Here is a 27131-nt window from a genome sequence, read left to right on the forward strand (position 1 = left end):
TGCACAGACTGAGATACACTTGAAAACTACTTCACGTTTACCCCCAAATTTGGACATACATGCAAACAAATGACATACGCCAGGGATCAAAACCAAGGGCCTGTCATTCTCCTCACTACACGCTCACACATAAAGGTCCTTGCAAGTTACAGACACACATGCCCCTGCACCTGAGCAAAACCTTAAATAATCTGCATCACAATGCCTGCAAAATAGCATTACTCACACTGCAAAATAACGTTAAAGAATTATCCATTGTGTAAAAGCCAAGAATTTCTCCCTGCAATGTTGGAGTTTCTTCACTTTAAGATGAAGTTGTGCCTATCTAGCACACATATTACACACACATACCTGAGTACTGCTTTCTTTTCCAGCTGACATAGCCCAGTACTGAGGATTTTTGCCATCTTTATCATGTACTCGCAGATCACCTCCTTCATCCAACAACTTGCTAAGAATCCACTGCTTTCCTGAGAATGCAGCTGCATGGACTGGGGTGCTTCCATCGTAACAGCGACTGAGGAATGTTAAAGCAGAAATGTTTCAACCCAACCCCTACTACTATCAGCCAGCTCTGCTTCTGGGGAAAAAAGTAGCATACCTAGAATATTTACATACTCCCAAACAACCACATACAACACAAAATCAGGAAAAACTATGCATTTACTTACCTCTGAGGAATTTTGGCTATAGCAGCCAAATAATGGTAGCATGTGTGTTAAGCATTTATTCAATAAAGTGAATACTGTGTATTATATTGGCAAAAACCACTAAAAGAATAAACATTAACTAATTTCAAGTTCTGGGGGAAAAAAAAATTATTTTTATACTTAACTGATTAGTGTCTGAGCCATAATCCAACAGCACATCCACTATTTTATCAAGACCCAGCAATGCAGCAGTGAAGAGAGAAGTCTGGCCCATGGAATTTACAGCATCCACAAAAACACCTATAAGAAAACAAAAGATGACAAGGGAAGTGCTTGTTCCCCTCCACCTCAAATAAAAGGCAAGGGTTCATTAACACTGAAACTGACTGTTTCCCTCTGAGATCCTTGAGATATGGAAACATAATGATATTAACAGGAACTGAAAAAAAAGCAAACTACTTTCTTTGTAACTTTCTATACAAATCACGGACTGCTTGTCCACGTTTTCAGGTATAAATAGCACAGGCAAGGTATTAACATGGATGCTTGCGTACTACGACCGATCTACTTTTGGAACCAACAATAAAAAGGAGCACAAACCACTCAGCCCGTGCTCTCTCCCTCCCGCCACCCGAGGGAGGCGGGAACGGTCATCAATGGCGGGCGGTCCCTGCACAAGCAGCACCGCACACCCGCTTCGCGCTCAGGAGAAAGCACAACCATCCTCCTCGTGGCTTGTGACGCCGATCAGGGAAGATCACTCTCCTCTAGTGACCAACTACAGAAATGATCCCTGAAAGTATAGTCTTAACGCCACAACCGCCGCGCGACAGCCCCCACCGCCGCGCACCGCCCTCCACCACACGGACACCACCACGCGCGCACCCGCGCCGGACCCCCGCGCTCCCGCCCGCGCCGCGCCGCCGGGCACCCGCGAGCCCGACCCCACGGAGCCGCCCCGCGGCCCAGGGCAGCGCCGCGCGTGGCGCGAGTGGGATCCCGCCCCCTCATTTACATCTTCTGCCTCAGACGCCCAATCAGGGGCGCCTCTAATCCAGGCCCGCCCTCTCGCAGCGGCCCCGGGCTCCGCACGAGGCGCCGTGCCGCCCGCCCGGGGGCTGCGGGAAACGCTTCGGCCGCGTTCCCCGGGCCCCCTTGAAGCAGCCCCAGGACCCGCACCGCGCGCAGCGTTCCCTCCATCAGCAGTCCTGGCAGTCCAGGCCCGGGGCGCCCCGGCACGAGTGACACAACATCAAGTGGCGAGCACGCTCGACCTGCGCAGGGCAGGGGTGGCCCCTGAAGGCCCGGCGCCCACGCCGCTCGGTGACTCTGTGCCAAGGGTGAGCAGCTCCTGCCTAATCCCCTGCAAGGCCAACGTGCGACGCCCGCGGCCCCATGCCATCCAGCCTTCCAGGGAAAGCATGGTGTGCCAGAGGAAAGCAGGGTCCCTGTCCTGGTTTAACGCCAGCTGGTGACTTAAGTGCCACACAGCTGCTCGCTCACTCCCACCACAGTCAGAGGGATGGGAAGGAGAATCATAAAGGAATGTAAAACACGAGGGTTGAGACAGGAACAATTTATTAGATAAAGCAAAAGCCATGTGCGCAAGCAAAGCAGAACAGGAATTTTTCATTTCTTTCCATCAGCAGGCAGGCGTTCGGCCATCCCAGAAAAGCAGGGCTCCATCACATGTAACGGTTACTTGGACAAACAAATGCCTTAACACCAAATGTGCCTTCCTCCTCCAGCTTACAGACAGCGTGACGTCATATGTTACGGGATATCCCTCTGGCTAGTTTGGGTCAACTGTCCTTGCTGTGTCCCCTCCAGCCCTACCACTGGCAAGCTCAAATAACTGAAGAGTCCTTGACTTTAAATATCAACATTATCAAACAACGACCAAAACCATCAGGTGCGCTATCAATACTACTCTCACCCCAAATTCACAACACAGCGCTGCAACAGATACTAAGAAAAAAATTTACTCTATCCCAGGTGAAGCCAGTGCAGTGTCCCCCTGGCCCCAGCATGCTCTCCACCCCTCCCCGACAGCACTAAAGCACATTACCTGCACAGGCCCGCGACTCCCCCCGACGCAGCCTGCTGTAGCTCACTGTGCTGCACCCACCCCGGTCGTCGCGCACCCCGCAAGTGCACCAGGCGCCCCCCGCACCACCATCCAACTATTTTTGAAACCAACAATAAATAGGGGCACAAACCACTCAGCCCGTGCTCTCTCCCTCCCGCCACCCGAGGGAGGCGGGAACGGTCATCAATGGCGAGCGGTCCCTGCACAAGCAGCACCGCACACCCGCTTCGCGCTCAGGAGAAAGCACAACCATCCTCCTCGTGGCTTGTGACGCCGATCAGGGAAGATCACTCTCCTCTAGTGACCAACTACAGAAGTGATCCCTGAAAGTATAGTCTTAACGCCACAACCGCCGCGCGACAGCCCCCACCGCCGCGCACCGCCCTCCACCACACGGACACCACCACGCGCGCACCCGCGCCGGACCCCCGCGCTCCCGCCCGCGCCGCGCCGCCGGGCACCCGCGAGCCCGACCCCACGGAGCCGCCCCGCGGCCCAGGGCAGCGCCGCGCGTGGCGCGAGTGGGATCCCGCCCCCTCATTTACATCTTCTGCCTCAGACGCCCAATCAGGCGCGCTGCCCCGCCTCCGTTCTCCGCAGCCGAGCTCAGGCCGCCCGGCCCGGCCCCGCTCACCGCCACCGGCTACCGGCGCCCCGACCTCCGCCCGCGCCAGCACAGGTCGCCAGGAGAGGGCTCGCCGAGCCAAACGCCCTGCACAGGCCTACAGCCAGCGGGGCCTGGGCTGCTGCCGTTCTCTTGACACAATAGAAGATACCACCGTCTCTGCCCGTGCTATCTCCTCCCCACACCACCAGAGAAGGAGATGCCCAGGCACCACCATTGCACATCTCTCGGCTGGCGCTCTGAAGGCTGTGCACCGGCTTCCAGCACCTATCGAGGCCCGGAGCTTTCAGGCACGTTTCTCCCTGGCCCTTTGTCACACTCTGATGAACACAGGGGTCACAACAACCCCATACAACACTACAGGCTTGGGGAAAAGTGGCTGGAAAGTGCCTGGCAGGAAAGGACCTGGGGGTGCTGGTCGACAGCCAATGAACACGAGCCAGCAGCGTGCCCAGGTGGCCAACAGCATCCTGGTTGTATCTGAAACAGTGTGGCCAGCAGGACCAGGACAGCAGGACCCGGACAGCAGGACCCCTGTGCTTGGCACTGGTGAGGCTGCACCTTGAATACTGTGTTTGGTTTGGGCCCCTCACTACAAGAAAGACACTGAGGTGCTGGAGCACATCCAGGGAAGGGCAACAAAGCTGGTGAAGGGTCTGGAGCACAAGAGCTAGGTGCAGCTGAGGGAACCAGGCATGTCTAGTCTTGGAGAAAAGGAGTGTCAGGGGAGACCTTATTGCTCTCTACAGCTACCTGAAAGGGGGCTGTAGGCAGGTGGGTGTCAGTCTCTTCTTCCAAGTAACAAGCCACAGGACAAGAGGAGACAGCCTCAAGTTGCACCAGGAGACATTTAGACTGGATATTAGGAAATATTTCTTCACTGAAAGGGTTGTCAAGCACTGGAACAGGTTGCCCAGGTAAGTGGCGGAGTCACCATCCTGGAAGGTATTTAAAAGCTGTGTAGCTGCGGTGCTTGGGGACGTGGTTCAATGGTGGGCTTGGCAGTACTCAGTGCTGGGTTAATGGTTAGACCCAATCATCTTAAAGGCCTTTCCCAACCTAAGCGATTCTATGATCAGAAACAACTTCACAGCACCTGCCAAGTCACCTTGCCCTATAGAGCAGACAGCTCAAGAACACCACCGCCTAAGACGCACACTCAGGTAATAACCAACTTTCAAACCATTTTTCAATGAACACCTTCTTCATCCCTTCGGGTCGTTAAAACCTAAACCCGCCTGACGGCCTGTGTCATTGCTACCGAAAAATCCACTAAAGAGGTGTGAAAAACGAAGCACTGACCGTCCCAGAATAAAGGCCCTATTGAATCTATTGCGCGCTCTGCTGGGACACGTTTGTTAGGACACCCCGGGCACACAACTCATCTGTCCTTAAATACGTTGAAAAAAAAGGCACAAACCACTCAGCCCGTGCTCTCTCCCTCCCGCCACCCGAGGGAGGCGGGAACGGTCATCAATGGTGGGCGGCCCCTGCACAAGCAGCACCGCACACCCGCTTCGCGCTCAGGAGAAAGCACAACCATCCTCCTCGTGGCTTGTGACGCCGATCAGGGAAGATCACTCTCCTCTAGTGACCAACTACAGAAATGATCCCTGAAAGTATAGTCTTAACGCCACAACCGCCGCGCGACAGCCCCCACCGCCGCGCACCGCCCTCCACCACACGGACACCACCACGCGCGCACCCGCGCCGGACCCCCGCGCTCCCGCCCGCGCCGCGCCGCCGGGCACCCGCGAGCCCGACCCCACGGAGCCGCCCCGCGGCCCAGGGCAGCGCCGCGCGTGGCGCGAGTGGGATCCCGCCCCCTCATTTACATCTTCTGCCTCAGACGCCCAATCAGGCGCGCTGCCCCGCCCCTCCGCAGGGCCCTCAGGCGGCCCCGCCTGCATGTACCAGCAGCAGCGCCCCCTCCCGGCACAACACAGGCCGTCAGAGTTCTTGATGGTCAAACGAAAAAAAAACTGCATCATGTATTAGTTTTCATTTACAAAGTTCCCTGTTCCCATTTAGTTGCAAATCTACTCGTCAAAAATACCAGTATCTGAACCACACCACAAGCATTTCACAATCCGAATTAAGGATAATATCCCATTTAAAGAGTATATTCCTAAAGTAGACTTTCAGTCTTAAAATATCTCAACTATTTCCTTATGAGCACCTTACAACTAAAACCTTTGCTTCCTTTTCAATTTCCTCATTTTCATACAATGTTTTTTGATTCAATAACAAGTTCCGCTTAGAAAAGGCAAATTAATTTTGTAAACACATTTCACTCAGTAAAACTGATTGTGCACATAGCCTGTTTTTTTACCACAGATACAAGCATACAGGAAAATGTAACTCTCTCCTCCCAGTATGTGTCTAAACTAAGATTTTACCTTTTTTCAGAAGCTTTTTCACTTTCACATAGTTTCCTTGCCTGACATACTCATGCAGCTGAGCTTCCAGGGAGTCACCTTTCATACTTCCAAGCTGGACCGGGCAGGGAATTGGAAGAGGGAGAGCATGAGCCATCTCCTGTCCTCAGCAGAACTAGGAAAAGGTACAAAACATAACAACGCTGTGAAACGCCATAGCTCAAAGAACTTTTTTACTTCAAAGCCCCCAGCACTGACCCAATCAGTTACAGCCGTTTCCTCCAGATGAATCCCAAGATGGAATGTGAAATCTGCCTCTCTCTGCCTTAACTGCACCCTCTGAAGAAAGGCCTGCCCATAAATAAGATAAGCTGATGTGGGATTGTTAGTGGGCAAAGCCTGGCCAACAGAAAACATGGTCCCAAGGAGGAAAAGGGAGAGGTGACAATGGACATGACAGGTGCATCCCTTGGAGCCTGCCAGGCACACAGGCCTCTCTGACCAGACAAAGACAGGACAAAGCCACCACTGTTGTGGGGTCAGGGCTGCTCAGGCCCAGCAGCCTTGCAGCTGTTTCTGCCCTCCTTCCCACAATTTACAGCCATAGCCTGAGGCTGCAGCCACCTCAGTCCCCCTGCTACCGTTACTTCAGCCCCCTCAGCTGCTGTTACCTCAGCTACCGTTACTTCAGCTACCATCACCTCAGCCACCTCAAGCCTTCTCAGCTGCCGTTACCTCAGCTGCCTCGGCTACCTCAAGCCACCTCAGCTACCTCCTCAGCTGCCGTTACCTCAGCGCCGACGCCTCCCTAACGGCCACGGCACGCGCTCGCGCCCCAGATGGCCTCGCGGCTCCGCTCGCGGCGCATGCGCCACCGGCCGTTGGCGCCTCAGCCCGCGGGCGGGGCGGGGCCTGTCGCGGCCTATCGGCGCGGCCCGCCGGCGCCATGCAGCGCGATGTGGGCAGCCTCCCCCTGGTCCCTGCGCTGCGCGCCAGGCTCATCGCTGCCGGCTTCCAGACGGCGCAGGAGCTGCTGGAGACCGGCCCCTGCGGGCTGAGCAAAGGTATCGGCGGGCGGGACGGGCGGCCCCTCTCCCCGCGGCCCCCCTCCCCACCGCCTGCCCCAACCCTCTCCTTTCCGCGCAAGGGCCGTAGCGGCTCGTTTGTGGGGTTTCAGCGGGGTTTCAGCGGGATTTCGCTTATTTGTGGGGGTGGTGCAGGTGGGACGCCTGGGCCGTGCTCTGCGCAGCTCCCCGGGGAAATCTCACCGAGACCTGGAGGAATGGGGAAAGTAAATGTTTACTGACCTTCACGTGTGCCTAAGCAAAAAAAACCAACCCCAAACCGGTTCTGATAAAAGATCCTTCTTACACTGTGATACGTTTAAATCAGATACAGAAAAAGAAGAGTATTCTGTCTCATTCCTCTTCTTTCCCCAGCTGCACATGCTTTGAATAAACAACTTCTATGAATTCAGAAAGTTACTTTTTCCAAGAAGCTAAAACAGGGTTTGCACAGCCATTGTAAGAAGCGTGTTGTAACCCTCCCCGGTGAGGGCGGCGATGAGCTGGCCCGGGGTGCCCATCCCTGGCAGGGCTCAGGACCAGGCTGGATGGGGCTGGGAGCAGCCTGGGCTGCTGGGAGGTGACACACACCCCCCATGGCAGGGGGGCTGGAACTACGTGATCTTGAAGGTCCCTTCCAACCCAAACCATTCTATGATTTTCATTAACAGTAGTTTTATTATCTATAATAATAATGTGGGGTGATAGTTTTGCCTTGAAGATAAAAGTGAAGTAGCTGGATCCTGACAGATGTGTGTGTATAAAGATAGGCACACAGATATTTGCAGGTATCTCATCTCTTTTACTAGGTTTGTGTTTTACATCTAGAAATGATGTATAAGGTGCTCAGCCCTGGAATACACTGAGTATTCAGAGTACCGTCAGCAGAGGTGTCACTCACTAGTCCGCAGTCTGATTTCTTTTACGGGACCTTATTTGCTTCAGGTGAAACTAATATGATAGCACATGCAGTGCAGAATAGGTGAATTGCTCTGCCAGATCTCGTCCATGTCTATGAACAGCAGTTCTGATACTTTTATTTGCAGATAGCTTACTGTCACCTGAATTCTAAACACGGGGCATCATTGCTCTGAGTTTGAAAATCACATCATTAGTTCCAGAGATGTTAGCAAGCTGTATAACGATGTGCATGGCTATACAAAAAGGATTAATAGATTTGTGTTACACTGCATAATGATCAGGTTCTGTCAAACAAGTTTCATTATCTCTTCGTACTTTAAATAAATCACTGTTTATAAAAATAAGGTGGCATTTCATGGTTTTGACTTTTCTAGAAATTGGAATCTCCAAAGAAGAGGCACTGGAAGCATTACAGGTTGTGAGGCAGGAATGTCACGGAGGTGCAGCTGGGACTGCTGGGGGATCAGGTGCCACCAGAAAGTGCACAGCACTGGAACTTCTGGAAGAAGAGCAAGCCCAGGGCTTCATCATCACCTTTTGTTCAGCACTAGACAATATTCTGGGAGGTGGTGTGCAACTAACAAAAATCACTGAGATCTGTGGAGCACCTGGTGTTGGGAAAACACAGCTATGGTATTTTATTTTTAGAATACTTTTGTGCAAATGAGTAACACTTTTGTTTAATTTAACTGTGAAAAGAGTTTATTTTTCTTGTTGTCATGACTGCAATCTCTGGTTCTTCTACAGCATTATAAATATAATCATGATAACAGCTGTACTGCTTCCTGTTCCATATATTCCTCAGCAGAAGTGTTACTTCAGGAGAGAGCTGGGAGGGCAGACCTTTGTGATGTATATATTTATCTTTTTTCTGTTTCCCATGGCAGTATGCAGTTGGCAGTAGATGTACAAATCCCGGAATGCTTTGGGGGTGTAGCTGGAGAAGCTGTGTTCATTGATACCGAAGGAAGTTTTATGGTAGAAAGAGTAGCAGATATTGCAACTGCCTGCGTGCAGCATTGCCAGCTTATTGCTGAAGCTCATCAAGAAGAAGGTACGTTGCTGAGTTGTTTTTTTCTGCCTGGTAGGCTGGGATCTGAGTGAAACAAATGTCTTGTAGGCTTCAGTTTTACAGTTTGAGGGTTTCAGCAGCAGCACTGGCTTAAGGAGTCACTGCCAGCCTCTTATTTCCACCTCTATGTACCATACCCGGAACTGCATCACTATGTGGAGCCGTTTGCAGACTGAGCTGATCTACTTGAGGAACAATTCTTTTTCTACGTGATGATTTGTGGGTTTTGGCTTTTTCCTCCTTTTTTCTTTTCTTTTCTTTTCTATTTTTTAAGCACTTTAATGATCAAATTTACAGCAAAACCCAAACACAACTCTGTCAGCAAAACTGAAGGATAATGTGCTACAGCACGGGGACAGGAAGAGCAGCTGGGGAAGGAGAAGAGGAACGGCAGAATTCTTAAGGCAATGTTGCTACTGAAGCCCTGTATTGTAAAACTAGCTGGAATTGAGATCCTTCAGAAGGTCAATATAGCCAGACTGCATTTAATGAAGAGTTTTATGCTGTAAGTTATCAGTGTTGGATATACTGACACAACTCTTACGTTACTTTTAGAGCATTTTATGCAGCAGACTTGTATTTGAACTGAGGTAAAGGGACACCATATTTAATGAGCTACTGCCTGTACATTAAACAATGGATGATTAATAGTCACCATTGTCCTCTGGTGATGTCTGGCTTGAAAATGATTTACTGGAAAAGTTATTTTTTCAGAAACAAGTTTTCCATTTTTTGAGCACTCCCTTGGAGGCTCCGGTATATCTGTGTGCAAATGCTGAGATAGCATCTGCTCGCCACCTTCTTGACTTTCATGCCAGATGGAAGGTACGTTTCCCACACTCTTTACCTTGACTGTTTCTGTTTCTGGGGGTTTTGTTGTTGCTATATGTGGAGGGTATAGTCTGGTAGAATGATGAAAGTAGCAATATGTTCATACAGACTTCTGACTCATTTACGCATCTATTTATTTGTTCTCAGATCATCTAAAAGCTTTGGAGATGTTCTCTCTTGAAAGTATCCTTTCTCACATATATTACTTCCGTTGCCGTGACTACATAGAACTGCTTGCACAGGTCTACCTCCTCCCAGACTTTCTTTCAGAGCATTCAAAGGTAAGGGTTATTGCAGACATCAGAAGATACCACTCATCTTCACACTATAGATTTTCAGGGATGTTCATCTGTTATAGTAAGAGTAACATGAGTAACACCTTGGTACCTCATCAGCTTGGCAATAATATACAGAGTACAAATGTAAAGCTTGCTTGCTTGTTTGCGTTTTCATTCCCATCCCAGTTACTCTTGAAAGTAATTTGCTTTTGCTACCACTGCTGCCATCATCCTGAATCTCCACTTCGAAGTGAGGATGCTGGATCTGTGTTGCCGCATGTTGCATTTCTGTAAGTGCTGAACTATGAGTCGTCACAAAACTGCTTTACAGAAGAGTCTCTGAGCCAGGCGTGTGTGTGATGAGCATGATGCAGGGGGATCAGAGAGGGTTAGTGCCATTTTTTTTGTCCTAGAAGATCACAGAGGACCAGAAGCATCCTGCATCATCTTGGCATCCAGAAAGTGACTCTTCTCCTTCTTTCCAGTACATCTTCTGTTGCTACAAGCAACCAGAGCCTGCAGCTTGACTCTTGGGTGGACTACAGCCAAAAAGTTTCCTAGTACCTAGTGTCTTAGTGAAATGCTATTGTAAGGCATATTTTTACCACCTCCCTTCCAGATTTCTAGATTCTGCACAGAAGATCACTCCCGAACAGGATTTGTGGAAGATGACTTGTGCCTCATTCTAATAGAGCACAAATCAACGTTGTTTAGTTAGATTGTCTTTTGCATATAATTTCCATTTTTGGAAGCTGTTATGTTCTTGAAAGCGCAGATGGGAGTCTTACTTTTGCTTAGTGTAGTCTGGTATTTCCCTTTCTCTGCCAGGTACTAACGGTGCCCTGTTGTGTTTGCTCTTGTGGAAAGTACATGGCTTCATTAGCACAGTTACGTTGGGCTGCAGTTCTCTGGTACCATCTGTGCTGATTATCTGTGCTTGGCCTGGAGCCCAAAATACTGAAGGTTGCGGGAGAACCATAAGATCTTCTGGTGATTCCTTGGACAGGCTAAAAGTGGCTTGACAGATTGCTCATTGCAGTCCAGCTCTCATTAAAATTAGTCTGAACCCTCTGTGCAGACCTGGAACGGAGACTGGGACCACAGGAAACCTCGAGGTTTTAGGGTTTTTTTGAGAGAGACATAGTTGTAGGGAGTGTCATTTGGAACGATGAACTAGTTTGAGATATTGTTAATAATATGAGAAAGACCAATAATATGAAAAAGACTATGTTAGGAAATATTCTTGTCATAATAAACCTAATTCTTTAAGGTCTAGTAGAGGCAAACTGACATGGAGAAAGCATGTGTTACCAAATTTTCTCTATATACATTACTTTTGAATACTTTAAGTCTGTTTAGTATTTTATAACAAGTGCAACGGGGGGAGAATAAACTAAGTTGCATCCTACCTGGACATATTCGTCTGATAAGCAAGTAATATAACTATGTATGCATTCTTTTCTAGCAGAGTCATGTTTATACTGTTAAAATGATGGTTCTTAAAGTCAAAAAATTATGTATGAGGAAGATGTACAGGCTTATAGAACAGAATTTGCAGGAAGAAGGAAAAATGAGAAAACAGAAGAGTATCTTCTTTTAATGCTAACTATTTAATCTTCTTTGTCAAATTAAGGGCTTTTTATTTTTTTCAGTTGGAGGCCCAGGGCCATTTCACAGTGGTGTTTGCTGCAGGCTTGTATGTTCTAGTCACAAAGCTGCTTCCCAGTAATGAGTTAAATCAATAATACAGAAAATTAGTTTTCTTGTGTTGTTTCAAATTTTTTATGTTGTACATTAATGCAAGAACTTGTAGATACCTAGGATTTGAGTGACATCTGAACATGCAGGCACTGTAAGACCATCCATCTCCCTTCTGTATTTTAGACATACCTGGGTCATCAAAATAGCTACAACAAATGAAGTTTGAATAAATCAAAATCCAAGACTAATGTTTATATAGTGTCTTGAGGGTGATGAGCCAGCAGCAGCATTGTGCTCTAGCTTCGGCTAATGATTGCTACAAAAATAATAATTCAGCAAAGCAAACATCTTCAGGCAAGACAGATCCTCGGCTCCATTGTGTAGTGTCTGGAATACCTTTAAGCATCTGTTAAAATCCGTGTTTCTAAGATGTGAGCCTTAGAATCAGATGAGTTATCGTAACAGTGACCAGAGACAGCATGTATTCTAATTTTGGTTTGGGTTTATTTTTTGAGGGAGAAGGTGAAATAAATTAGTGTTCATGGAAAGTTAATTGAAGTACAATTCTGATGTTTAACGATTTTTTTTCTTTTCTCCAGCTTCTCTTCTGCAAGGCTTTAAGTCTAGCTTTATTATTTTGTATTCTGTACCAGGTGCTGCAGAGAAGTCAGCTAGCTGTGAGCGAGGTCTGAAACTGGAAACAGTCGGAAGGGCAGCTCTCTGCTGAGTTAACTAATGGGAGAGCTTAGTGCAGCATTTTGTTTAACCTAGTGCAGCTATGATCTGAGCTATTATCTATGCATAATGCAGTATTGCACTTAGCAAGTGCACTAGTGTGTTTGGCGCTTGAGGCTCTTTACCCTGCACTCTTGTGGAGTGCTGATTGTCTCTGAGATATGTGGACCATAGGTGTTACGCTGTCACACACATCTGAGTATGAAATAAAGATTGTCATCACCTTATGTAAAACATTCCAGTGCACTTAAAAAGAGGTCTTGCTGATTTTTGTCATTTGTTTGTAGGATAGTAATGGTAGTTTTTCCTTTTCTTCTGCGTTTAGGTCCGACTGGTGGTAGTTGATGGCATTGCATTTCCTTTTCGCCATGACTTTGAGGACCTCTCACTTCGAACAAGGCTTTTGAATGGTCTTGCACAACAGCTGATCATCATAGCAAATGATCATAAATCAGCGGTAAGTCTGGGGCAGGTTTAAATCACAAAAGGTGCTACTGTGGAATAAATACATTACAAAGAATTAAGCAAATGTGATTTATGGTAGCCTGTAAATAGCAAAATAAAACTGCAAGAATGTCCTCTACATTCATGCTTGCCAGTTTGGTTAGTAAATATAGATGAATCACACAGGCAAAACTGTTTAGGTGGAAACTTCCTAGACTTGCCAAAGTAAGTCAAATTTGCATTAAAAGCATCCTGTGGAACTAAATTAAATGGTAGCATATCAATTTGTCATGCTGTTTCACATTGTCTTCTTGAATGATGTGGTTGGACAAGGAATGCTCCTTTGGTGACTTACCTACAAAGCACATGCATTAGAACACATCAGAGTATTTAGCAGTTCCAGCATAACTTTCCACTCTTCGTGTAAAAATAAACTATGGTCTTAGCAGAGGAACTGTTCTTAGGGAGGAAAACCACTTTATCAGCTGGTTTGGCTTGCTCCTCTGGCATCCACAGAAACCCATGGCTTCCTTCCTGGGCATTGTTTCTACGTCATTTACGCCAATGTGGAGGCCAGCAGGTCTGGAGCCGCGTAGCCAGCAGATGGCACTCAGAAGCTACATCTGTTCCAGAAGTTGTTTTGGCAGGTCTTTTACAGCACAGAGAAGCATTGTTCAGGAATTAGAGCTTAGACAGGCTCAAAATGGTGCTCGTGCGTGTAACTGTTTCCAGGTGACTTGCAACCTTGTCATCCACGGCTCTTTTGTGCAATTGGCTTTTGTTCCGAACTGCTAAAAATAAGCCTCCCCTTGTGCTTCCTCAGATAGCTGCAGGAGGGGAAAGAGCAGAGCTCTGCATTCCGTCTGGGTTAGGAGATTGTGCTTGCTGCTGAAAGTGTACCCTCTCTGTCACCCTGATGTGAATTATGAAGCTTCTTCCCGCTGGTGTGGGTACCAAGGGAGACGAATGTTATATGACTGCTTGACTTGCAAAACCTCCAGTTTACAGCATGCTTTCACTGGTAAATTGGGTACCCGGTGACCTTGAACAGGAGCAGTTGTCATTGTACCGTCTTTTCTTTCTTTGGTCAAGGGAAACATGTATAACTTATTTCTGTTGAACAAGTGAGTAGTTTCGTACAAACGCTTGCTAAATGAACACTTGCTAAAGATGTGATCAGTCACAGAGCTTCAGAAATTAGTTAGCTCAGAGTGGCCCTCTTGTTAGTTTTTTAGTTAGCTCCATGTAGCTTGCAAGCAGTCTAAATTCAGCGTGCATGCCAGAGATTGCTTGTCGGGCAGCAAAGCTGGGCAGTCTGAATGCTCTAATACGGTAGGAAGTAAGTTCCTTTGGTTTCTAAAGCTGAATGGGTTGGGTTGTGCTAGGACACCCAGAGCAGCTCTTCTCCAGCAGTGAGATGGGGAGCCTATTTTGGGCTGTTATAATCCATATATGATGAGTTACTTCTCTGAAATACGCCATACGTGTCTTGGGGCTTTCAGCTATGTAAATGTTTTGGGGTGCGCCCCGTGTGCTCGGTGGAATTGCTTGCTGTAGCACACTTTTCTGACTATTCAAGCAAGAATCGTACAAGTGTGTCAAACAATGAAAACCCCTAGGGTTTAAGATAGGTACAATTTTTTATTTTACATTTTTATTGAACTTTGCAATTAATATTCCTGGCTCTTTTCTGTCTCACCCACCCCCACTTCTACCAGGGATCTAACCTAGACTGTCTGTGAACCTCCTACAAGTGATTCGTGCTGCAAAAACACTCCCCCGCTCTGTCTGTTCACTTTCATTCTGCTTTGTATTGTACCCACTTGCACATTTTTAGACTACAAGGTGCAGAAACTCTGTTAATCAGTAGGCTTATGCATGTTTTGAGCAGCACCACCCAGTTCGTTTATGCCAATAACTGAAAGGTATCTCTTTATAGAGGGCTACTGCAAGTCACATGCATCTAAATACAGATCCAAACAGTATTTAGTACAAATACAGTAGAATATACCATTTGTGTAGTTTGCATCCCTTGGGAAGGGAGAAATTTAGGTTTATTTAAATTCTTGAATAAAAAAAACCTCCCTGCCATACAAACTGAGAACCTTGCATAATGTATTTTCTTATTTTCTTTTAGCTATTGAGAAAAGGTGAGGTATCTTTACAGTTTCTTCTCGTTAACATGGAAGCTTCATTACCCCTGACTAACTGTATTGGTAAAAGCTTTTTGAAAAAAAAAAAAACTCTCTTCCTTTGTTGTATACCTCTTTTTCTGGAGATTTTCTTGATTGTGTGTTTCCGTTTCCTCTTTTAGGTAGTTTTGACAAACCAAATGACGACAAGGATTGGACAAAGCCAGTCCACATTGGTACCTGCTTTAGGTAGGTGTTTAGCTTGTGAGTTGAAAAATGAGTTAATCTGCAAATACATGACCTCCTTTCTTTTGGCACCATGTACAAAGAAATGAAATAGTTTCCTGAATTTCTGCAGTGTAGCAGAATCCATGGTGAAAATACTAGACCCATCTGGAACTGCTAGCATTGTGGAACTCTACAGGAGTGCTTATCTATGTCAGCCTTGTGATTATAAATAGCAACTATCAAATTTTGTTCTAAAATCAAACATGGTGTGCAGATTAGAATCCTGGTTAGATTTTCGAAAAGGGATTACAGATATTTTTAAATGTCATGATATGTTCAGATTACAGAAACACAGACTGAGAGTGCCGGATTATTTTGTTTTCCTTTTTAAACCAAAATTTTTAATACTAAACTTGATATTAGATCTGTCAGTATTCCTTAAGATGACAGAATCACCCTTTATGGGGAAGCACTAGGTACTAAGAACTCTCTGAGTAACTAGGTTTTTAGATGTGCAGCTAATGTATTGCAGCCTTCCCCTGAGGATCTTGGGCTGTGGAGTTACCTCTATTCCTGCTGTAGCTGTGTCAGCTAAGGAGGCCACTACCTCTGCTGGAGGTCACTGCCGCATCTTACATGCTGGCTGAGCTGTATATGTGATTGTCTCCCAATCCATTTCTGCCAAAAATGAGCCAGGTAAGCTTGAGCTATTTAAATACTAAGTAAACCTTTGACAAATCAAGTAATTTAGACTGAAATTGGCTGGTGAATGATCCTACAAAAAATGCAGGGGTGGACCTGGGAGCAGTAAACTTCTAGCAGGAATGTGGAGATGAACAGGTTAAAGCACTAACTAAAGAACACGGCTTAATGGTTGCACACTTCAAACTATGCTGCAATTTCCTAAATTCCCTGAGAATCATTCACTGCCTCTCCAAAACAGTTTCAATTGTTTATTCTGCCATTACGCTTGAACACCTTCCATTAATTATTTGCAAAGGTGTTTCTTACTTACTGCATAGCTGCAGCTCTCTACCCATTGCTCCCTACAGTTATGGTGTAGAGGGAAGTTCTATATGGGATCCTCAACTACAGTCTGCCCATAGTGAGTTCAAGTATTCTTTACAGGCTGCTCAATTTTGCCCTGTAATGAGCAGAGTACCTCATACAGACTCTTGTGCTGCGGTCACAGGGGAAAATAGAACAGCTCTTCTGAACTAGAGATTCTGACAAATTAAGAAAAAGCTCAGAATTTAAATCTTATTTTGGGTTGTAACTTTATATTATTTTATGATGCAGTTAAAGGGCACAAATTCTCTGCCCACATACTCAAGTTTCTGTGAGCTAAGTAATGATTCCCTTGTTCTGGAGGAGTGGGAGAAGGGGACAGTACAGAGGCAAAGATGGTCTCAGTGTCTGTACAGGCATTGAAGCATTTGGCGCAGATGTAAGATAAAAAGAACAAATACAGACCCCTCCTTCAAGAATGTAAAAAATGTGGAATTTTGAGCTGTGTGTGCAGATAAAGACCCAGCTTCCAGTATCTGACCCTTTGTCTCCTTTTTGCCTCCTGTTCTCCGATGTATTATTTTTGGCAGCCTTTCTGGCTACAAACTCAATTAAAGCTAATAGAGTCTGTCTTTTTTCAATAGCCAGTGTTGTTTGGGAGTTGTTGTGTTTATTGAGTCATAGGGAGAGTAAAGAATGTGAAGACATCCAGAGTAGATTTCAGAGCGGTACAAAGCTGTTTTCGTTTCGATGTGAATTTATTCCATAGATTTGGTGCAAATATTGAGCTGGTGGATTACAAGGTGATTTTTATGACCCGCTCTGAAGGGATGCTATTTCAGCAGTTGTAAAAGCTAAAGAACCTCCTGCTTCTCCATGGTTGATTGTAGCCAAAGGAACTATTGAGGGAGGGGTCAGCAGCAAAACCCCAAGTAAAATCAGTCCTAATTTTTCCTCTAAATAGGTTTGGTTTTTTTTTTCACCCATTGATTGGTAAGCCTTAGAGACAGTCTTTTCTAAGATTTCACAAGAGCATTACTCTCTAAATTTACTGAGCTTCCTAGCAGAAGGAAAGGTCCTAATTGGGGGGAAGCACAGATCATAGAATTATAGAATACTTTGGGTTGGAAGGGACCTTCAAGGTCATCTAGTTCCAACCTCCCTGCCATGGGCAGGGGATGCAGGTACATATTCCCCTAGACCAGGCTGCTCAAAGCCCCATCCAGCCTAGCCTTGAACACTTCCAGGGATGGGGCATCCACAGATTCTCTAGGCAACCTGTTCCAGTGTCTCATCACCCTCACAACAGAGAATGTCTATGTAATATTTAATCTAAATATACTGTCTTTCAGTTTAAAACCATTACACCTTGACCTATCTTTACATGCCCTTGTAAAAAGTCCCTCTCCAGCTTTTCAGTAAGCCCCTTTAGGTACTGGAAGGTCGCTGTAAGGTCTCCCCAGAGCCTTCTCTTTTCCAGGCTGAGCAACTGCAACTCACTCAGCCTGTCTTCATAGGAGAGGTGCTCCAGCCCTCTGATCATCTTCATGACCTCCTCTGAACTCACCCCAACAAGTCCATGTCCTCCTTATGGTAGGGGCCCCAGAATTGGCTACAGTACTGCAGGGGGGTGTCTACCAAAGTGGACTAGAGAGGGGGAATCACCTCCCTTGACCTGCTGGCCATGCTGCATGGAATGCAGCCCAGGGTATGGTTGGCTTTCTGGGCTGCAAGCGCATTGTCAAGCCATGTAGAGCTTTTCATCCACCAACACCCCCCAGTCCTCCTCCCAATCCCAACGGGTTGCTCCCAATCCATTCTCTGCCCAGCCTGTATTGATAATGGGGGTTGCCCTGACTCAGGTGCAGGACCTTGCACTTGGCCTTGTTGAACTTCATGAGCTTCGATCAGGCCCATCTCTCAAGCCTATCAGGGTCCCCCTGGATGGCATCCCTTCCCTCCAGTGTGGTGACAATGCACAGCTTGGTATTGTCAGCAAACTTGCTGAGGGTGCGCTTGATCCCACTGTCCATGTCGCCAACAAAGATGTTGAACGGCGCTGGTCCCAGTATGGACCCCTGAGGAACACCACTCATCACGGGTCTCCACTTGGACTTTGAGTCATTGACCACAGTTCTTTATCCGCAATTGGATAAGCCAATTCCTTATCCACTGAGTGGTGGGATGTTGCAAGGTATTACGTCAAAAGCTTTATGAAGGGCACAGCTTTCTTTCCCACTAGTGAGTTAAGCTGGGTGTTCCTAGACATTTCCACTGGATATATTTAGAAAGAAGGTCAAATATTTCTGAGTTAAACTCAGTTAAACTGGCTGTAGATGAATATCTCATTTTACAGTAGCATTTTTCTCTCATACTCAATATAGTTGGGAACATTCTAGTGTGGAATTTGTACCCATTGTAAAATGTGTTTTGATCTCTGACATGGAACTGTATCTGATAGCCAAAATCTTTAATCTCAACTTAGATACAGTGGAGCAAGGTCTGGCAAGATGCCTAGAGGATCTAGGTCTTCATTACAGTTGAATCGTTGTTTTTTTTCTTTTCTGTGCTACAGTGAATACCAGAGCATATGGGGCATGTGGGGCTGGTGAGCTGATGGAGACCAGGGACTGATGCAGAAGTTACAGGGCTGTGGGCAGGTGAATAGGAGAGGCTTGCAGCACTTCACCAAAGTGACCGTTTTAAAATGCAATCCATCTTTGGACTGCTGACTGTCTCCTGGGATAAACAGAGGAAAACACCCAATAAAACTTTATAAATTGACTGAGCTTGTGGTCAGGTGTGAACTGAAACAGTAGGACTGTTTCCCGTACAATAGGATAACAATCCAAACTTTCCTCTCTCTTTCCACTATGCACCCCTGCCCCTTGCTTTTGGTTATGTTCTTTTGCATTTTGCTGTCAAAAGCAGAAGACTGCTTCAGGGGCCCTTAATACTTTAATAATCATTGACTTTCTCTCAAAGCTTTTATCCCATAGGGAGTGATGTTTGCTTGTAATTATGCCTGAGAGACAGAATATCGCAATTTTGAAGTAGGATTTAGACATACTAGACTTCAGTAGTATTTAGAAAAATCTTTTCTTCATGCTGCCCATTTTCAAGATTGTCTAGTACTTGTCCTGTATTAGGTATATATAAAATCTTCCTACAGATATGGAAGTATTGCATCAAACTTCCTATAAACCACACTGTGAATACAGAGGTTATTCCTTATCTCAGTATATTTCATAAACTAGTTGAGAGATCCTTGCACATATGAAAAAGATGTGATTCATTACTGCAAGAAAGGTATATATGTCTTAATCACGGGGATTTTTGGAAGACTGGTCTAATTTCAGTTCAGTTTACTGCTGCTGCTGCTGTTAGAGGAGATAAATAAATGGCCTGTCATTTTGTGTCACTCAGGAGAAAGCTGGGGACATGCTGCTACTGTCCGTTTAATCTTTCACTGGGACAACAGTCAGAGGTAAGTGAGAATGTCGCCCAGTAAGGTACATGACAAGTGTGACATCTGAGAATCTTTTCCAGGCTGGCCCTACCTAGTGGCCAGGCAGGGATTTGAATTTGACTTCTGGCCTTGGTCTGGCATGTTCTAGGCTACCGTGGCTCAAAGAGAGCCTTCCACTTCAGCCGAAGACATTCTGGGCTGAACTGTCATGCTCCTCCTCCTCACCATGGTCAGCTTGCTGCAGTGCTGTACTCTTTCTGACAAGATGCCATGGCTCATCAAAATATAACATCCTAATGGCAGTTGTTCAGACACAAGAATTTAGGATCTGGTGGCTAAGCAGATTTTTTTTTTTTGCTATTTGCATTTTGTAAGCCGGGAGCAGAATTTCTTTGCTTCAGCCTTTTAAGCCCCAGTCATTACAAAGCCAAAGGTGCCAAAGAGGCTTTCCACCTAGATAGTGGTTCTCAAGTGGATGGACAGACTGTAGGCCTACTGACCCCTGAGCCTTCATGGGCTGCCATTGGACCTTGTTGCTTTTGAATGTAGCAGGATGGTTCTGCAAAACCGGACAGTTATGCACATAGCAAGTTACAGTGACCTGCAGAGATGCAGAATTCTGCATTTACTCCCAATGCAGAGCCGGCCTATGGAGGATGATTTTAGAAGCCCAAAAGAATGAAGACAACCCTTCTAGAAACAGTAAGAAATTCTGTTGCAATGACATCTTTTCTGGGTTTTGGTTCTTTTTTCCCCTCTTCACTATATTGCAAGCTCACTTCTTTTTCCTGATCAGTATAATTTGTCTTGTATGTAGTATCTCAATGCAGCAACTCCAGATTAAGAAGCTGTGCTTTAGTTCCCTAATCTTCTGCAAACAGTGAACAAAAATGCTACTGGAATGTTGTTGTGCATAGTTTTCCTTGTTAAACTTGAAAGAGAAATAGAGAAATGTGGTGACACTTTCTCGTGGAGTTTTGTTTTTAAAATTCTAAGTTTGAAGGCAATGCAGAATGATTACAGCAGGCTGTTTAATTTGGAATTAAATTAACATCACTGATTAGTTAACAGCCTTTATAAGATAGAAGTTGCATCAACATAATGATTGCAGAGTGAACAAAAGTTAATTTTATGTATCAGAAAAGCTTTTTTCTTATGCAACACAGCTAGGAAGGTTGTAAATACAGATTCCAGAAAGCAAGCCAAAGATAGACAAATATGTTTTATTTGCTGTTCTAAATGTGCAGCTAATATGGAGTGGGGCCTGTAGAAACAGCAATTCCAATTCCAACGGCCTATCTGTAAAAAACAGAAATAGCTAGGTTCCGTTGCATTTTTACACAAACTACCTGTACCTGATGATCCATCATGGTTTTGTTGTTCTTGTTTTTATATTAGTTTTATTGAGGCACAAAGGTGTGAGAATCACCATTTGAGAATCCATTTGCCTTTTTTTTTTTAATTGTGCTTTGACCAAATATGATACCTGTCTTTTTCTTTCTCTCTACTACTGAAAATGTCAGAGCTTAATTACAAGGGTTCTCATTGCTGTGAGGAAAGATCCTGTTGAGTCAGAGGCATGCAGCAGAGCTCCAGCTAAGCACTTGTAAAAGCATGGCTTCTGCAGCTTCAGATTTAGGCTTTTTTGTCAAGTATAACCCACCACTTAAATGTTCTGAGGAATTCCCTGTGTAGCTAATATGAAGTGGCAGTGTTCCTCAAGCTGTAATTACGTGCTCTCTAATAGAATGGCACCTCAGAGAGGTGAAAACCCCCCCCCCAAAATAATTAATGGGACCTTTGGCAGGGCGTCTTGATACAAAGAATAGAACATTTTCTATATCGGCTTTACATAAATGTAAGTTTTGGGGAGGTGGCCATGGTGCACGCTAGCAGCCCTGGGACTAATTGAAAAAACCCTTGCTTTTGAGATGCTTGGCAATGTTCTGTCTATATTATGCAAGCATCTATTGGGCTAGGTGCTGTATAAGCACAAATCAAGATGCATCACTTAGAGTCTAAATGCACAAAATCAAGGAAGTGTTAGAGGAGAAATACAAGGGAAACTGTTTTCTCAAGGTTATGCTGTATGTCAGTGGCAAGGTTGGGCTTAGAAATAGAACATCTTATTCTCATTCTCCATTCACTAGGTTATATTGACAGGCTTGTGAAATCTCTAGAAAAAACCTCCCTAGAAGTATTTGAATTCTTGAGGGTATCTTCCAGCTTTGAGAGGTCAATGAACAAATGATTGCTTAAGGGAGTAGGAAAGAGTTATGCTCAAAACCTTTTTTGTTTGCATTTTAAGAAAGTGGTGTTTGGAATTAATTCATAGTGAATATTGTTCCAAAAATGTGATCAAATACTGTGATGAAACAAGGTTAATGAATCAGTCACTCTTTTTAGTAGGTCTGCATTGTATTTAAGCTAACAGGTCATGTAAGGATGGAAATTGAGCATCCACAGTTTAAATGACCTATATGAAAACACTTACATAAAAATTCCACTGGTCACCTACCCCCTGATTGTGGGAAAATTTGGGTCTGGTCATTTGTTTACCTAGAATGTTTTTTTTAATTGTATTCACTAATCATAATTATCTGGTTTTTGTTTAACCAGGTTGGCAACGTTATACAAATCACCGAGTCAGAAGGAGTCAACCATACCATATCACATTACAGTTAGTATTTCTTTTGGGATGGAGGTACAGAGATGGGAGCAAATTGTTAGCTGTAAAGAAATTTTCAGACACAGAGACAAATCTGAGAATGATGTTTGCTTTCTTAGTGTTGCCTTTCACTTGCCTTCTGGAGGTAACTGGTAAACTGGGATGTCTCCAGGTTCATGAATATTTGGCATGAATATTTTCTCTTCAGAAAAATGACCCAGCATTTTAGTCCTGATAGAATTAAAACATTTTGATTTCCAGATCAAATTTACAGGCAGCTGTCCCCATCTGTTCTTGTGCTAGTATGATCTGCCCTTGACATTAACTTTTGGCCCAAGTGCAATTACGGAGAACAATGGTGTATCTCTGAGTCTTCATTTTGGGAGACTTGAATAAGCCAAGCTGTTTCTCCCTTGTCAGGTATGTTATTGTTTCCTTAGTGGCTCTTCTCTGCATCTGCTCCAGTTGAATTTATCTTCTTAGGACAAGGATGACCAGAATCGTACATGGTATTCCAGAGTTCTCACCAGTGCTTTGTACCAGACATATTTCATAAAACCTAGGCTGTATTTATCTCTTTCTTAGCTCCCATCCTACTGGTGACCCTATATATATACAGATTTTTCTCTTCTGTTACTGTCATATGAAGAGCTTCCAGTTAAATCCTCTGATTATTTTCTTTTGTGGAGTGCTTAGATACATATTAATGAGAAAACATACTGTCTAAGCTGTATTTAGGTTTAAAAAAACCTCACCACTCCACTCTTACATCTTCAAATGTCAGATACATAGGTACCTGCCGTAGCTATTTGCTATGTGTCCTCATGGAAACATGTTGCCATAGCATTTCCTGCAGATTTTAATGCTGCTATAAGATGAGATCTTCAAACTATTGAACAGATAATTTTTTTACTCCTGAGTGTATTCACCTGGACAGAAGAAATACTGTGCACACACACACACGCACACACATATATTTTCTTAGTTCTGTAAAGACTGGAAGGATAAGTGAGGTTATATTCCAAGGTTGTTTGGATCATGTGATGTGAGTGTGCAGCCCTTTTCTCTCCAGCTGACAAACAGATGGATTTTATCTTGCCTTTTCCTTTCAGTTTTATATGCATTATAAAACAGCTATGCTGTCTTCTGTGTGAATGCACACAATCTTGAAATACAGTTGTAAGTGTATCCTAATCAAAGATTAGTTAGAATTTAAGATTATCCCTGCGTTTTCCCTTAATCCTGTTGAGCTGCTTCAGCAGATGGTTTCTGTAAGTAAAAAATGTATTATCCCTGGTTTTTTCATGAAATTCAGGTCTGATGGTAACAGTCTGCTGTTATCATTTCTCATTCCAATCTCTGTAGCTAAACTGGAAGATGTAAATACGTGTTCAACGTTTCCAAATCTAATCTAGCACATTTATGTATAACCAGCATTAAAAAAAAGATAGTTAAAAAAATAATAAATTCCTCAAGCCTAGATCCTCAAAGATGTTTAGATTTACACAAATTAGATACTTTGGTACCATTGACAAACTGGCTGTTCAGTGCCTGTAAGCTGATGGAGAAGCGTGTAACAGTGACCAAGCTCAAGTTCTTTTTTCATCTGTGTCCTTTCCAGCATACTGGCAAGTTGGTCGCCACTGAGCAAGTGTGGAAGTTGTGGAACATTTATCAAATGAAGTAGAGTTTCTTTCACAGGTTGATAAGGATTCATTCTTAAATGCAGAGTATAGAAATGTAAATTGATTTATGCACAAGGGAGTAAGTAGATCATCTGATTCACCTAAATTTCCCCAGTAATGTGACCTGATTATTAGGACGTGAAAGACTGAAACCCAGGACCTGTATTCTGAGCAGGAATTGTCAGTGTTTCCCTGAACTGTGGAGGGTCTGCTAGACTGGTAATGAGAATACCACTCAAGTAATAAAGCCATCTACCTTTGTCAGTCTTGATGCAGTCTGTAGATGCCAAAAGTTAAAGAACAATTCAAAAGGACCAAGGACTATTTGAGCTTTGTAGGTCCTTGGTTACATTAGACATGTGCTCATCATCTAAAAACCACTGATAAGCTTCACAAATACACACAAATGTCTTGTAATTTTGAGGCGCTGTGCCCAGAAGGTACATGTCTTTAAATACAAAACATCCATACTAAGCAGCCTGCTTTATCATGTTCTGGCCTTTATAACCATTGGAATGCTTTCACTGGGAATCTAGCATGCTGGATTAAGTGGATTCTTGGCTACAGCTCCACCTTTGTGCCTAAGGGAAATGGCAGAGATTAGACGCAAGCAGCAGTGAAACATTAAACTTGAAGATTCCCCATTACGCTATTTAGAATAACACTTGAGTTGCTTATAATAGCAGAGGGACTGCACAAATTCTGCCCTTGTGGCACCTCTTGCCGTTTGTTCCTTTAAAAACATAGCAGGCTGTGCATTTAGAAATAGAAATACAGGGATGGGAGTCTTAAGCAAAACATTTTGATTAGGTTTTGCTTTGTTTTGGATTGATCTCGGTGTGGGGGACAGTGGCATTTTAGAAAAGTCATGTCTGATAGTAACTCCACCTGCTTTTTCACACTGCACCAACCTAAAATGTCAGCTTTCCTGAAATGCTTTCATCCCCACATTGTCTCTACCTGAGCATTCAGGATCCCCAAAGCAATTTATTTTCTGATTAACCCCTTTCCATCTCTCAAGTCTGCACTGCAGTGAGAGTCTTCGTTGAGCTGTCAGCAGTGCTCCCTGCACAGCACTTGTCTGGAGATGGGAAGACAGTTGCAGGCTTCGCATAACATCTCAGTATTGCCATCTGCACTGATGACATGTTTAACTAACTGATTTTCCAGATCTTGCGTCCTTTAAAATCTTTTAAAATCATTAAATTGTGAGCTACAGTAACAGAAAATACGAATGGTACTAAGCCAAATACATCACTTAATGCTGCTACTCAGGAGAGAGCTTACAGTTTCCACTTCTACATTTAGTTTTTGGCAGTTAAAGGTTCTCATCCCATTGTGTCCCATAAATTACTATGCTGGGACAGTCTTTGCAGTCTAGAGACTGATGCAGATATGCTGTTCTCTTACAATGTCTCATTGAACAAAAATATCCTAGGTTTTAGAAATCCAGTTTGTTTCTGAAAATGACTGAGGCAATTAATCCAGTCATCTCCTTGCTTCTGCGGGAGCTTGAATAAGGGCTGAAGGATCTGGCTTTTAATTTATTTAAACAGGCAACATAAGTTAATTTACAGAGAAGCAGTGCTTCATAGCCATAGGGGTTATTAGTGGTAAAATGAAAAAGATGGCCTTGTTGGTGAATCTAAAATATCTCCAAAAAATAAAATGAGGAGACACATTTATTAGTTGGCATGTGTGTTGAAAAGCTTGCAGTTCTGAGCTTAGCCTGGTCTATAAACGTTCTGTGGCTGCTCGTCTAAAATAAATGACAGCATCATACCTTATTCTGATCTTCTGGGAACTAGTTACTCATGCTTTATATCCACAGAAGAGTTACCACATGATTTTGCTTATATCTTACAGTCTCATGGCTTCCGAGATGTGCAGCCTCCAGCTGTCACTCAGAATGTAGAAGGTACTGAAATGAACCCTCGCAAACGGCCACGGAGAGAAGAGGAAATGTAATAGTGATTCAAAAGTTGAATGTTAAAAAACGTGTGCGGCAGGAGACCGATTGCATAGTGAACATACAACCAAAAGTAGCCTGAGGGACTCAAATTCCTGCTCTGGACTTTATTTTAACATTAAAACTGCAATATGCAAATTTGTGTGGCAGGAAATTCCTTTGTGTATGGCATGATTTTACTTTTATAATAAATCTATGTTTTCTATAACAAGAGGCTTCAGCTTTCTTTTTTTTGGGGGGGGGTGGGGGGTGCTGAAGAATACAACTACTTCATTGGGTAAAAAAGCAATGAAATGTGAGCATCTGTTTATTACAGTACACTTAATGACACAGGTCTTGATCACCCATCTGGTTTTGTGTGTATCTGAATTTTAACAAGGTTTCATGCAGCAGCCTGCTTCCATGCCTCAGACCAGGGCAGAAGGCAACTGCCAGTGGATGCTTTAAGATAAATACATGCTTAAATGATATGCCAGATTGGGGCATTAGCCCTTACCTGCCGCAAAGCCCTTGATCAAGGACAATCAAAGCACTGTTTTGAACTTCTCATTTATCTCATAGTGGCAACAACAGAGATGAAAGACCACATCTGAAAGAGAAAAGATTTAATCCACCGTGGTAATTTTATGTTCCTGTCTTAGTAAGTAAGGATCTTTTACCATCAGTCAAGCTTGATCCAAACTGCTGCATGAATAGCCCTTAGCCCCCACGTTCCTTTACAAAAGCATTTGGAATGAGGTTTCTGTAATCGGGATCGGTTTTGTTCATGGCTTTAATAAAGAGGAAACCCAGGCTTCTTAGACACCACCAATATGTGAGCAGCTCCAGAATCTAAACCAAGTGAAAAAATGAAGGTACACTGAAAATACAGCAGGATTTTGTCCTCTTGTCATTAAGAGAAAACAAATCAATAAGACTATTAGAGGAGAAGAAAGGTACTGCAGTACAAAACAGTAATTACTTCAATTACGAGAAGTGTTTGTATACATGCACACATATGACCCCTTTCTGGCCTGATAATGTGGTTGATATTGTTATAGCTGAGGAAACTCAGCTAGCAGGCTAAATGGAGAATTCAAGTTGTGGGAGTCACTATCTTTAATTTTTAATTCAATAACCCTAAACTGACTTTGCCTTGAGACAATTCAGTGCTGAATCTGAGTCACAAAACCTCTCTATTCAAA

At 44.4% G+C, this 27131-nt stretch overlaps 2 protein-coding genes and 3 non-coding genes across 8 annotated transcripts in view; 1 reads left to right on the plus strand and 4 right to left on the minus strand.

The window, feature by feature from the left end:
- Positions 1–5913, minus strand: part of TEX14 (testis expressed 14, intercellular bridge forming factor) — a 32333-nt gene extending 26420 nt beyond the window's left edge. Inside the window, exons 1-3 of the mRNA XM_055797574.1 lie at positions 5764–5913; positions 836–950; positions 352–517 (exon numbers count right to left, since the gene is read on the minus strand). Of these exons, the coding sequence (XP_055653549.1) occupies positions 352–517; positions 836–950; positions 5764–5899 (417 nt within the window). The 5' untranslated portion in view covers positions 5900–5913. The remainder of the gene's footprint in view (positions 1–351; positions 518–835; positions 951–5763) is intronic.
- Positions 1249–1459, minus strand: LOC114011147 (small nucleolar RNA U3). The gene has a single exon (XR_003552948.1). It is a non-coding gene; the product is annotated as a small nucleolar RNA U3 (small nucleolar RNA).
- Positions 2868–3078, minus strand: LOC114011146 (small nucleolar RNA U3). The gene has a single exon (XR_003552947.2). It is a non-coding gene; the product is annotated as a small nucleolar RNA U3 (small nucleolar RNA).
- LOC114011148 (small nucleolar RNA U3) lies at positions 4783–4993 on the minus strand. The gene has a single exon (XR_003552949.2). It is a non-coding gene; the product is annotated as a small nucleolar RNA U3 (small nucleolar RNA).
- A 731-nt stretch (positions 5914–6644) lies between the features above and the next one.
- Positions 6645–26158, plus strand: RAD51C (RAD51 paralog C). 4 transcript variants are annotated; one of them, XM_055796459.1, is made up of 9 exons: positions 6649–6806; positions 8102–8360; positions 8615–8781; positions 9778–9911; positions 12670–12801; positions 15103–15169; positions 19583–19643; positions 22245–22305; positions 25845–26158. In XM_055796459.1, exons 1-9 carry the CDS (start codon positions 6689–6691, stop codon positions 25944–25946), a joined length of 1101 nt encoding a protein of 366 aa, XP_055652434.1. In that variant the 5' UTR covers positions 6649–6688; the 3' UTR covers positions 25947–26158. The 4 variants fall into 4 exon arrangements, with proteins under 4 accessions (XP_055652432.1, XP_055652435.1, XP_055652434.1 ...); XM_055796457.1 differs by lacking the exons at positions 22245–22305; positions 25845–26158 and adding an exon at positions 20266–21396 and having other exon boundaries at positions 6645–6806; XM_055796460.1 differs by lacking the exon at positions 22245–22305 and having other exon boundaries at positions 6648–6806.
- The last annotated feature ends 973 nt before the right edge of the window (positions 26159–27131 follow it).

The sequence above is a fragment of the Falco peregrinus genome, chromosome 2, assembly GCF_023634155.1.
Source record: "Falco peregrinus isolate bFalPer1 chromosome 2, bFalPer1.pri, whole genome shotgun sequence".
NCBI lineage: Eukaryota > Metazoa > Chordata > Aves > Falconiformes > Falconidae > Falco > Falco peregrinus.

Coding starts and splice junctions, on each gene's coding strand:
- RAD51C (XM_055796457.1), top strand. CDS start 6,689: ATGCAGCGCGATGTGGGCAGCCTCCCCCTGGTCCCTGCGCTGCGCGCC. Junction 12,802..15,102: donor CAAATGATCATAAATCAGCG/GTAAGTCTGGGG, acceptor TTCCTCTTTTAG/GTAGTTTTGACAAACCAAAT. Junction 19,644..20,265: donor CACTGGGACAACAGTCAGAG/GTAAGTGAGAAT, acceptor CTCCCAATGCAG/AGCCGGCCTATGGAGGATGA.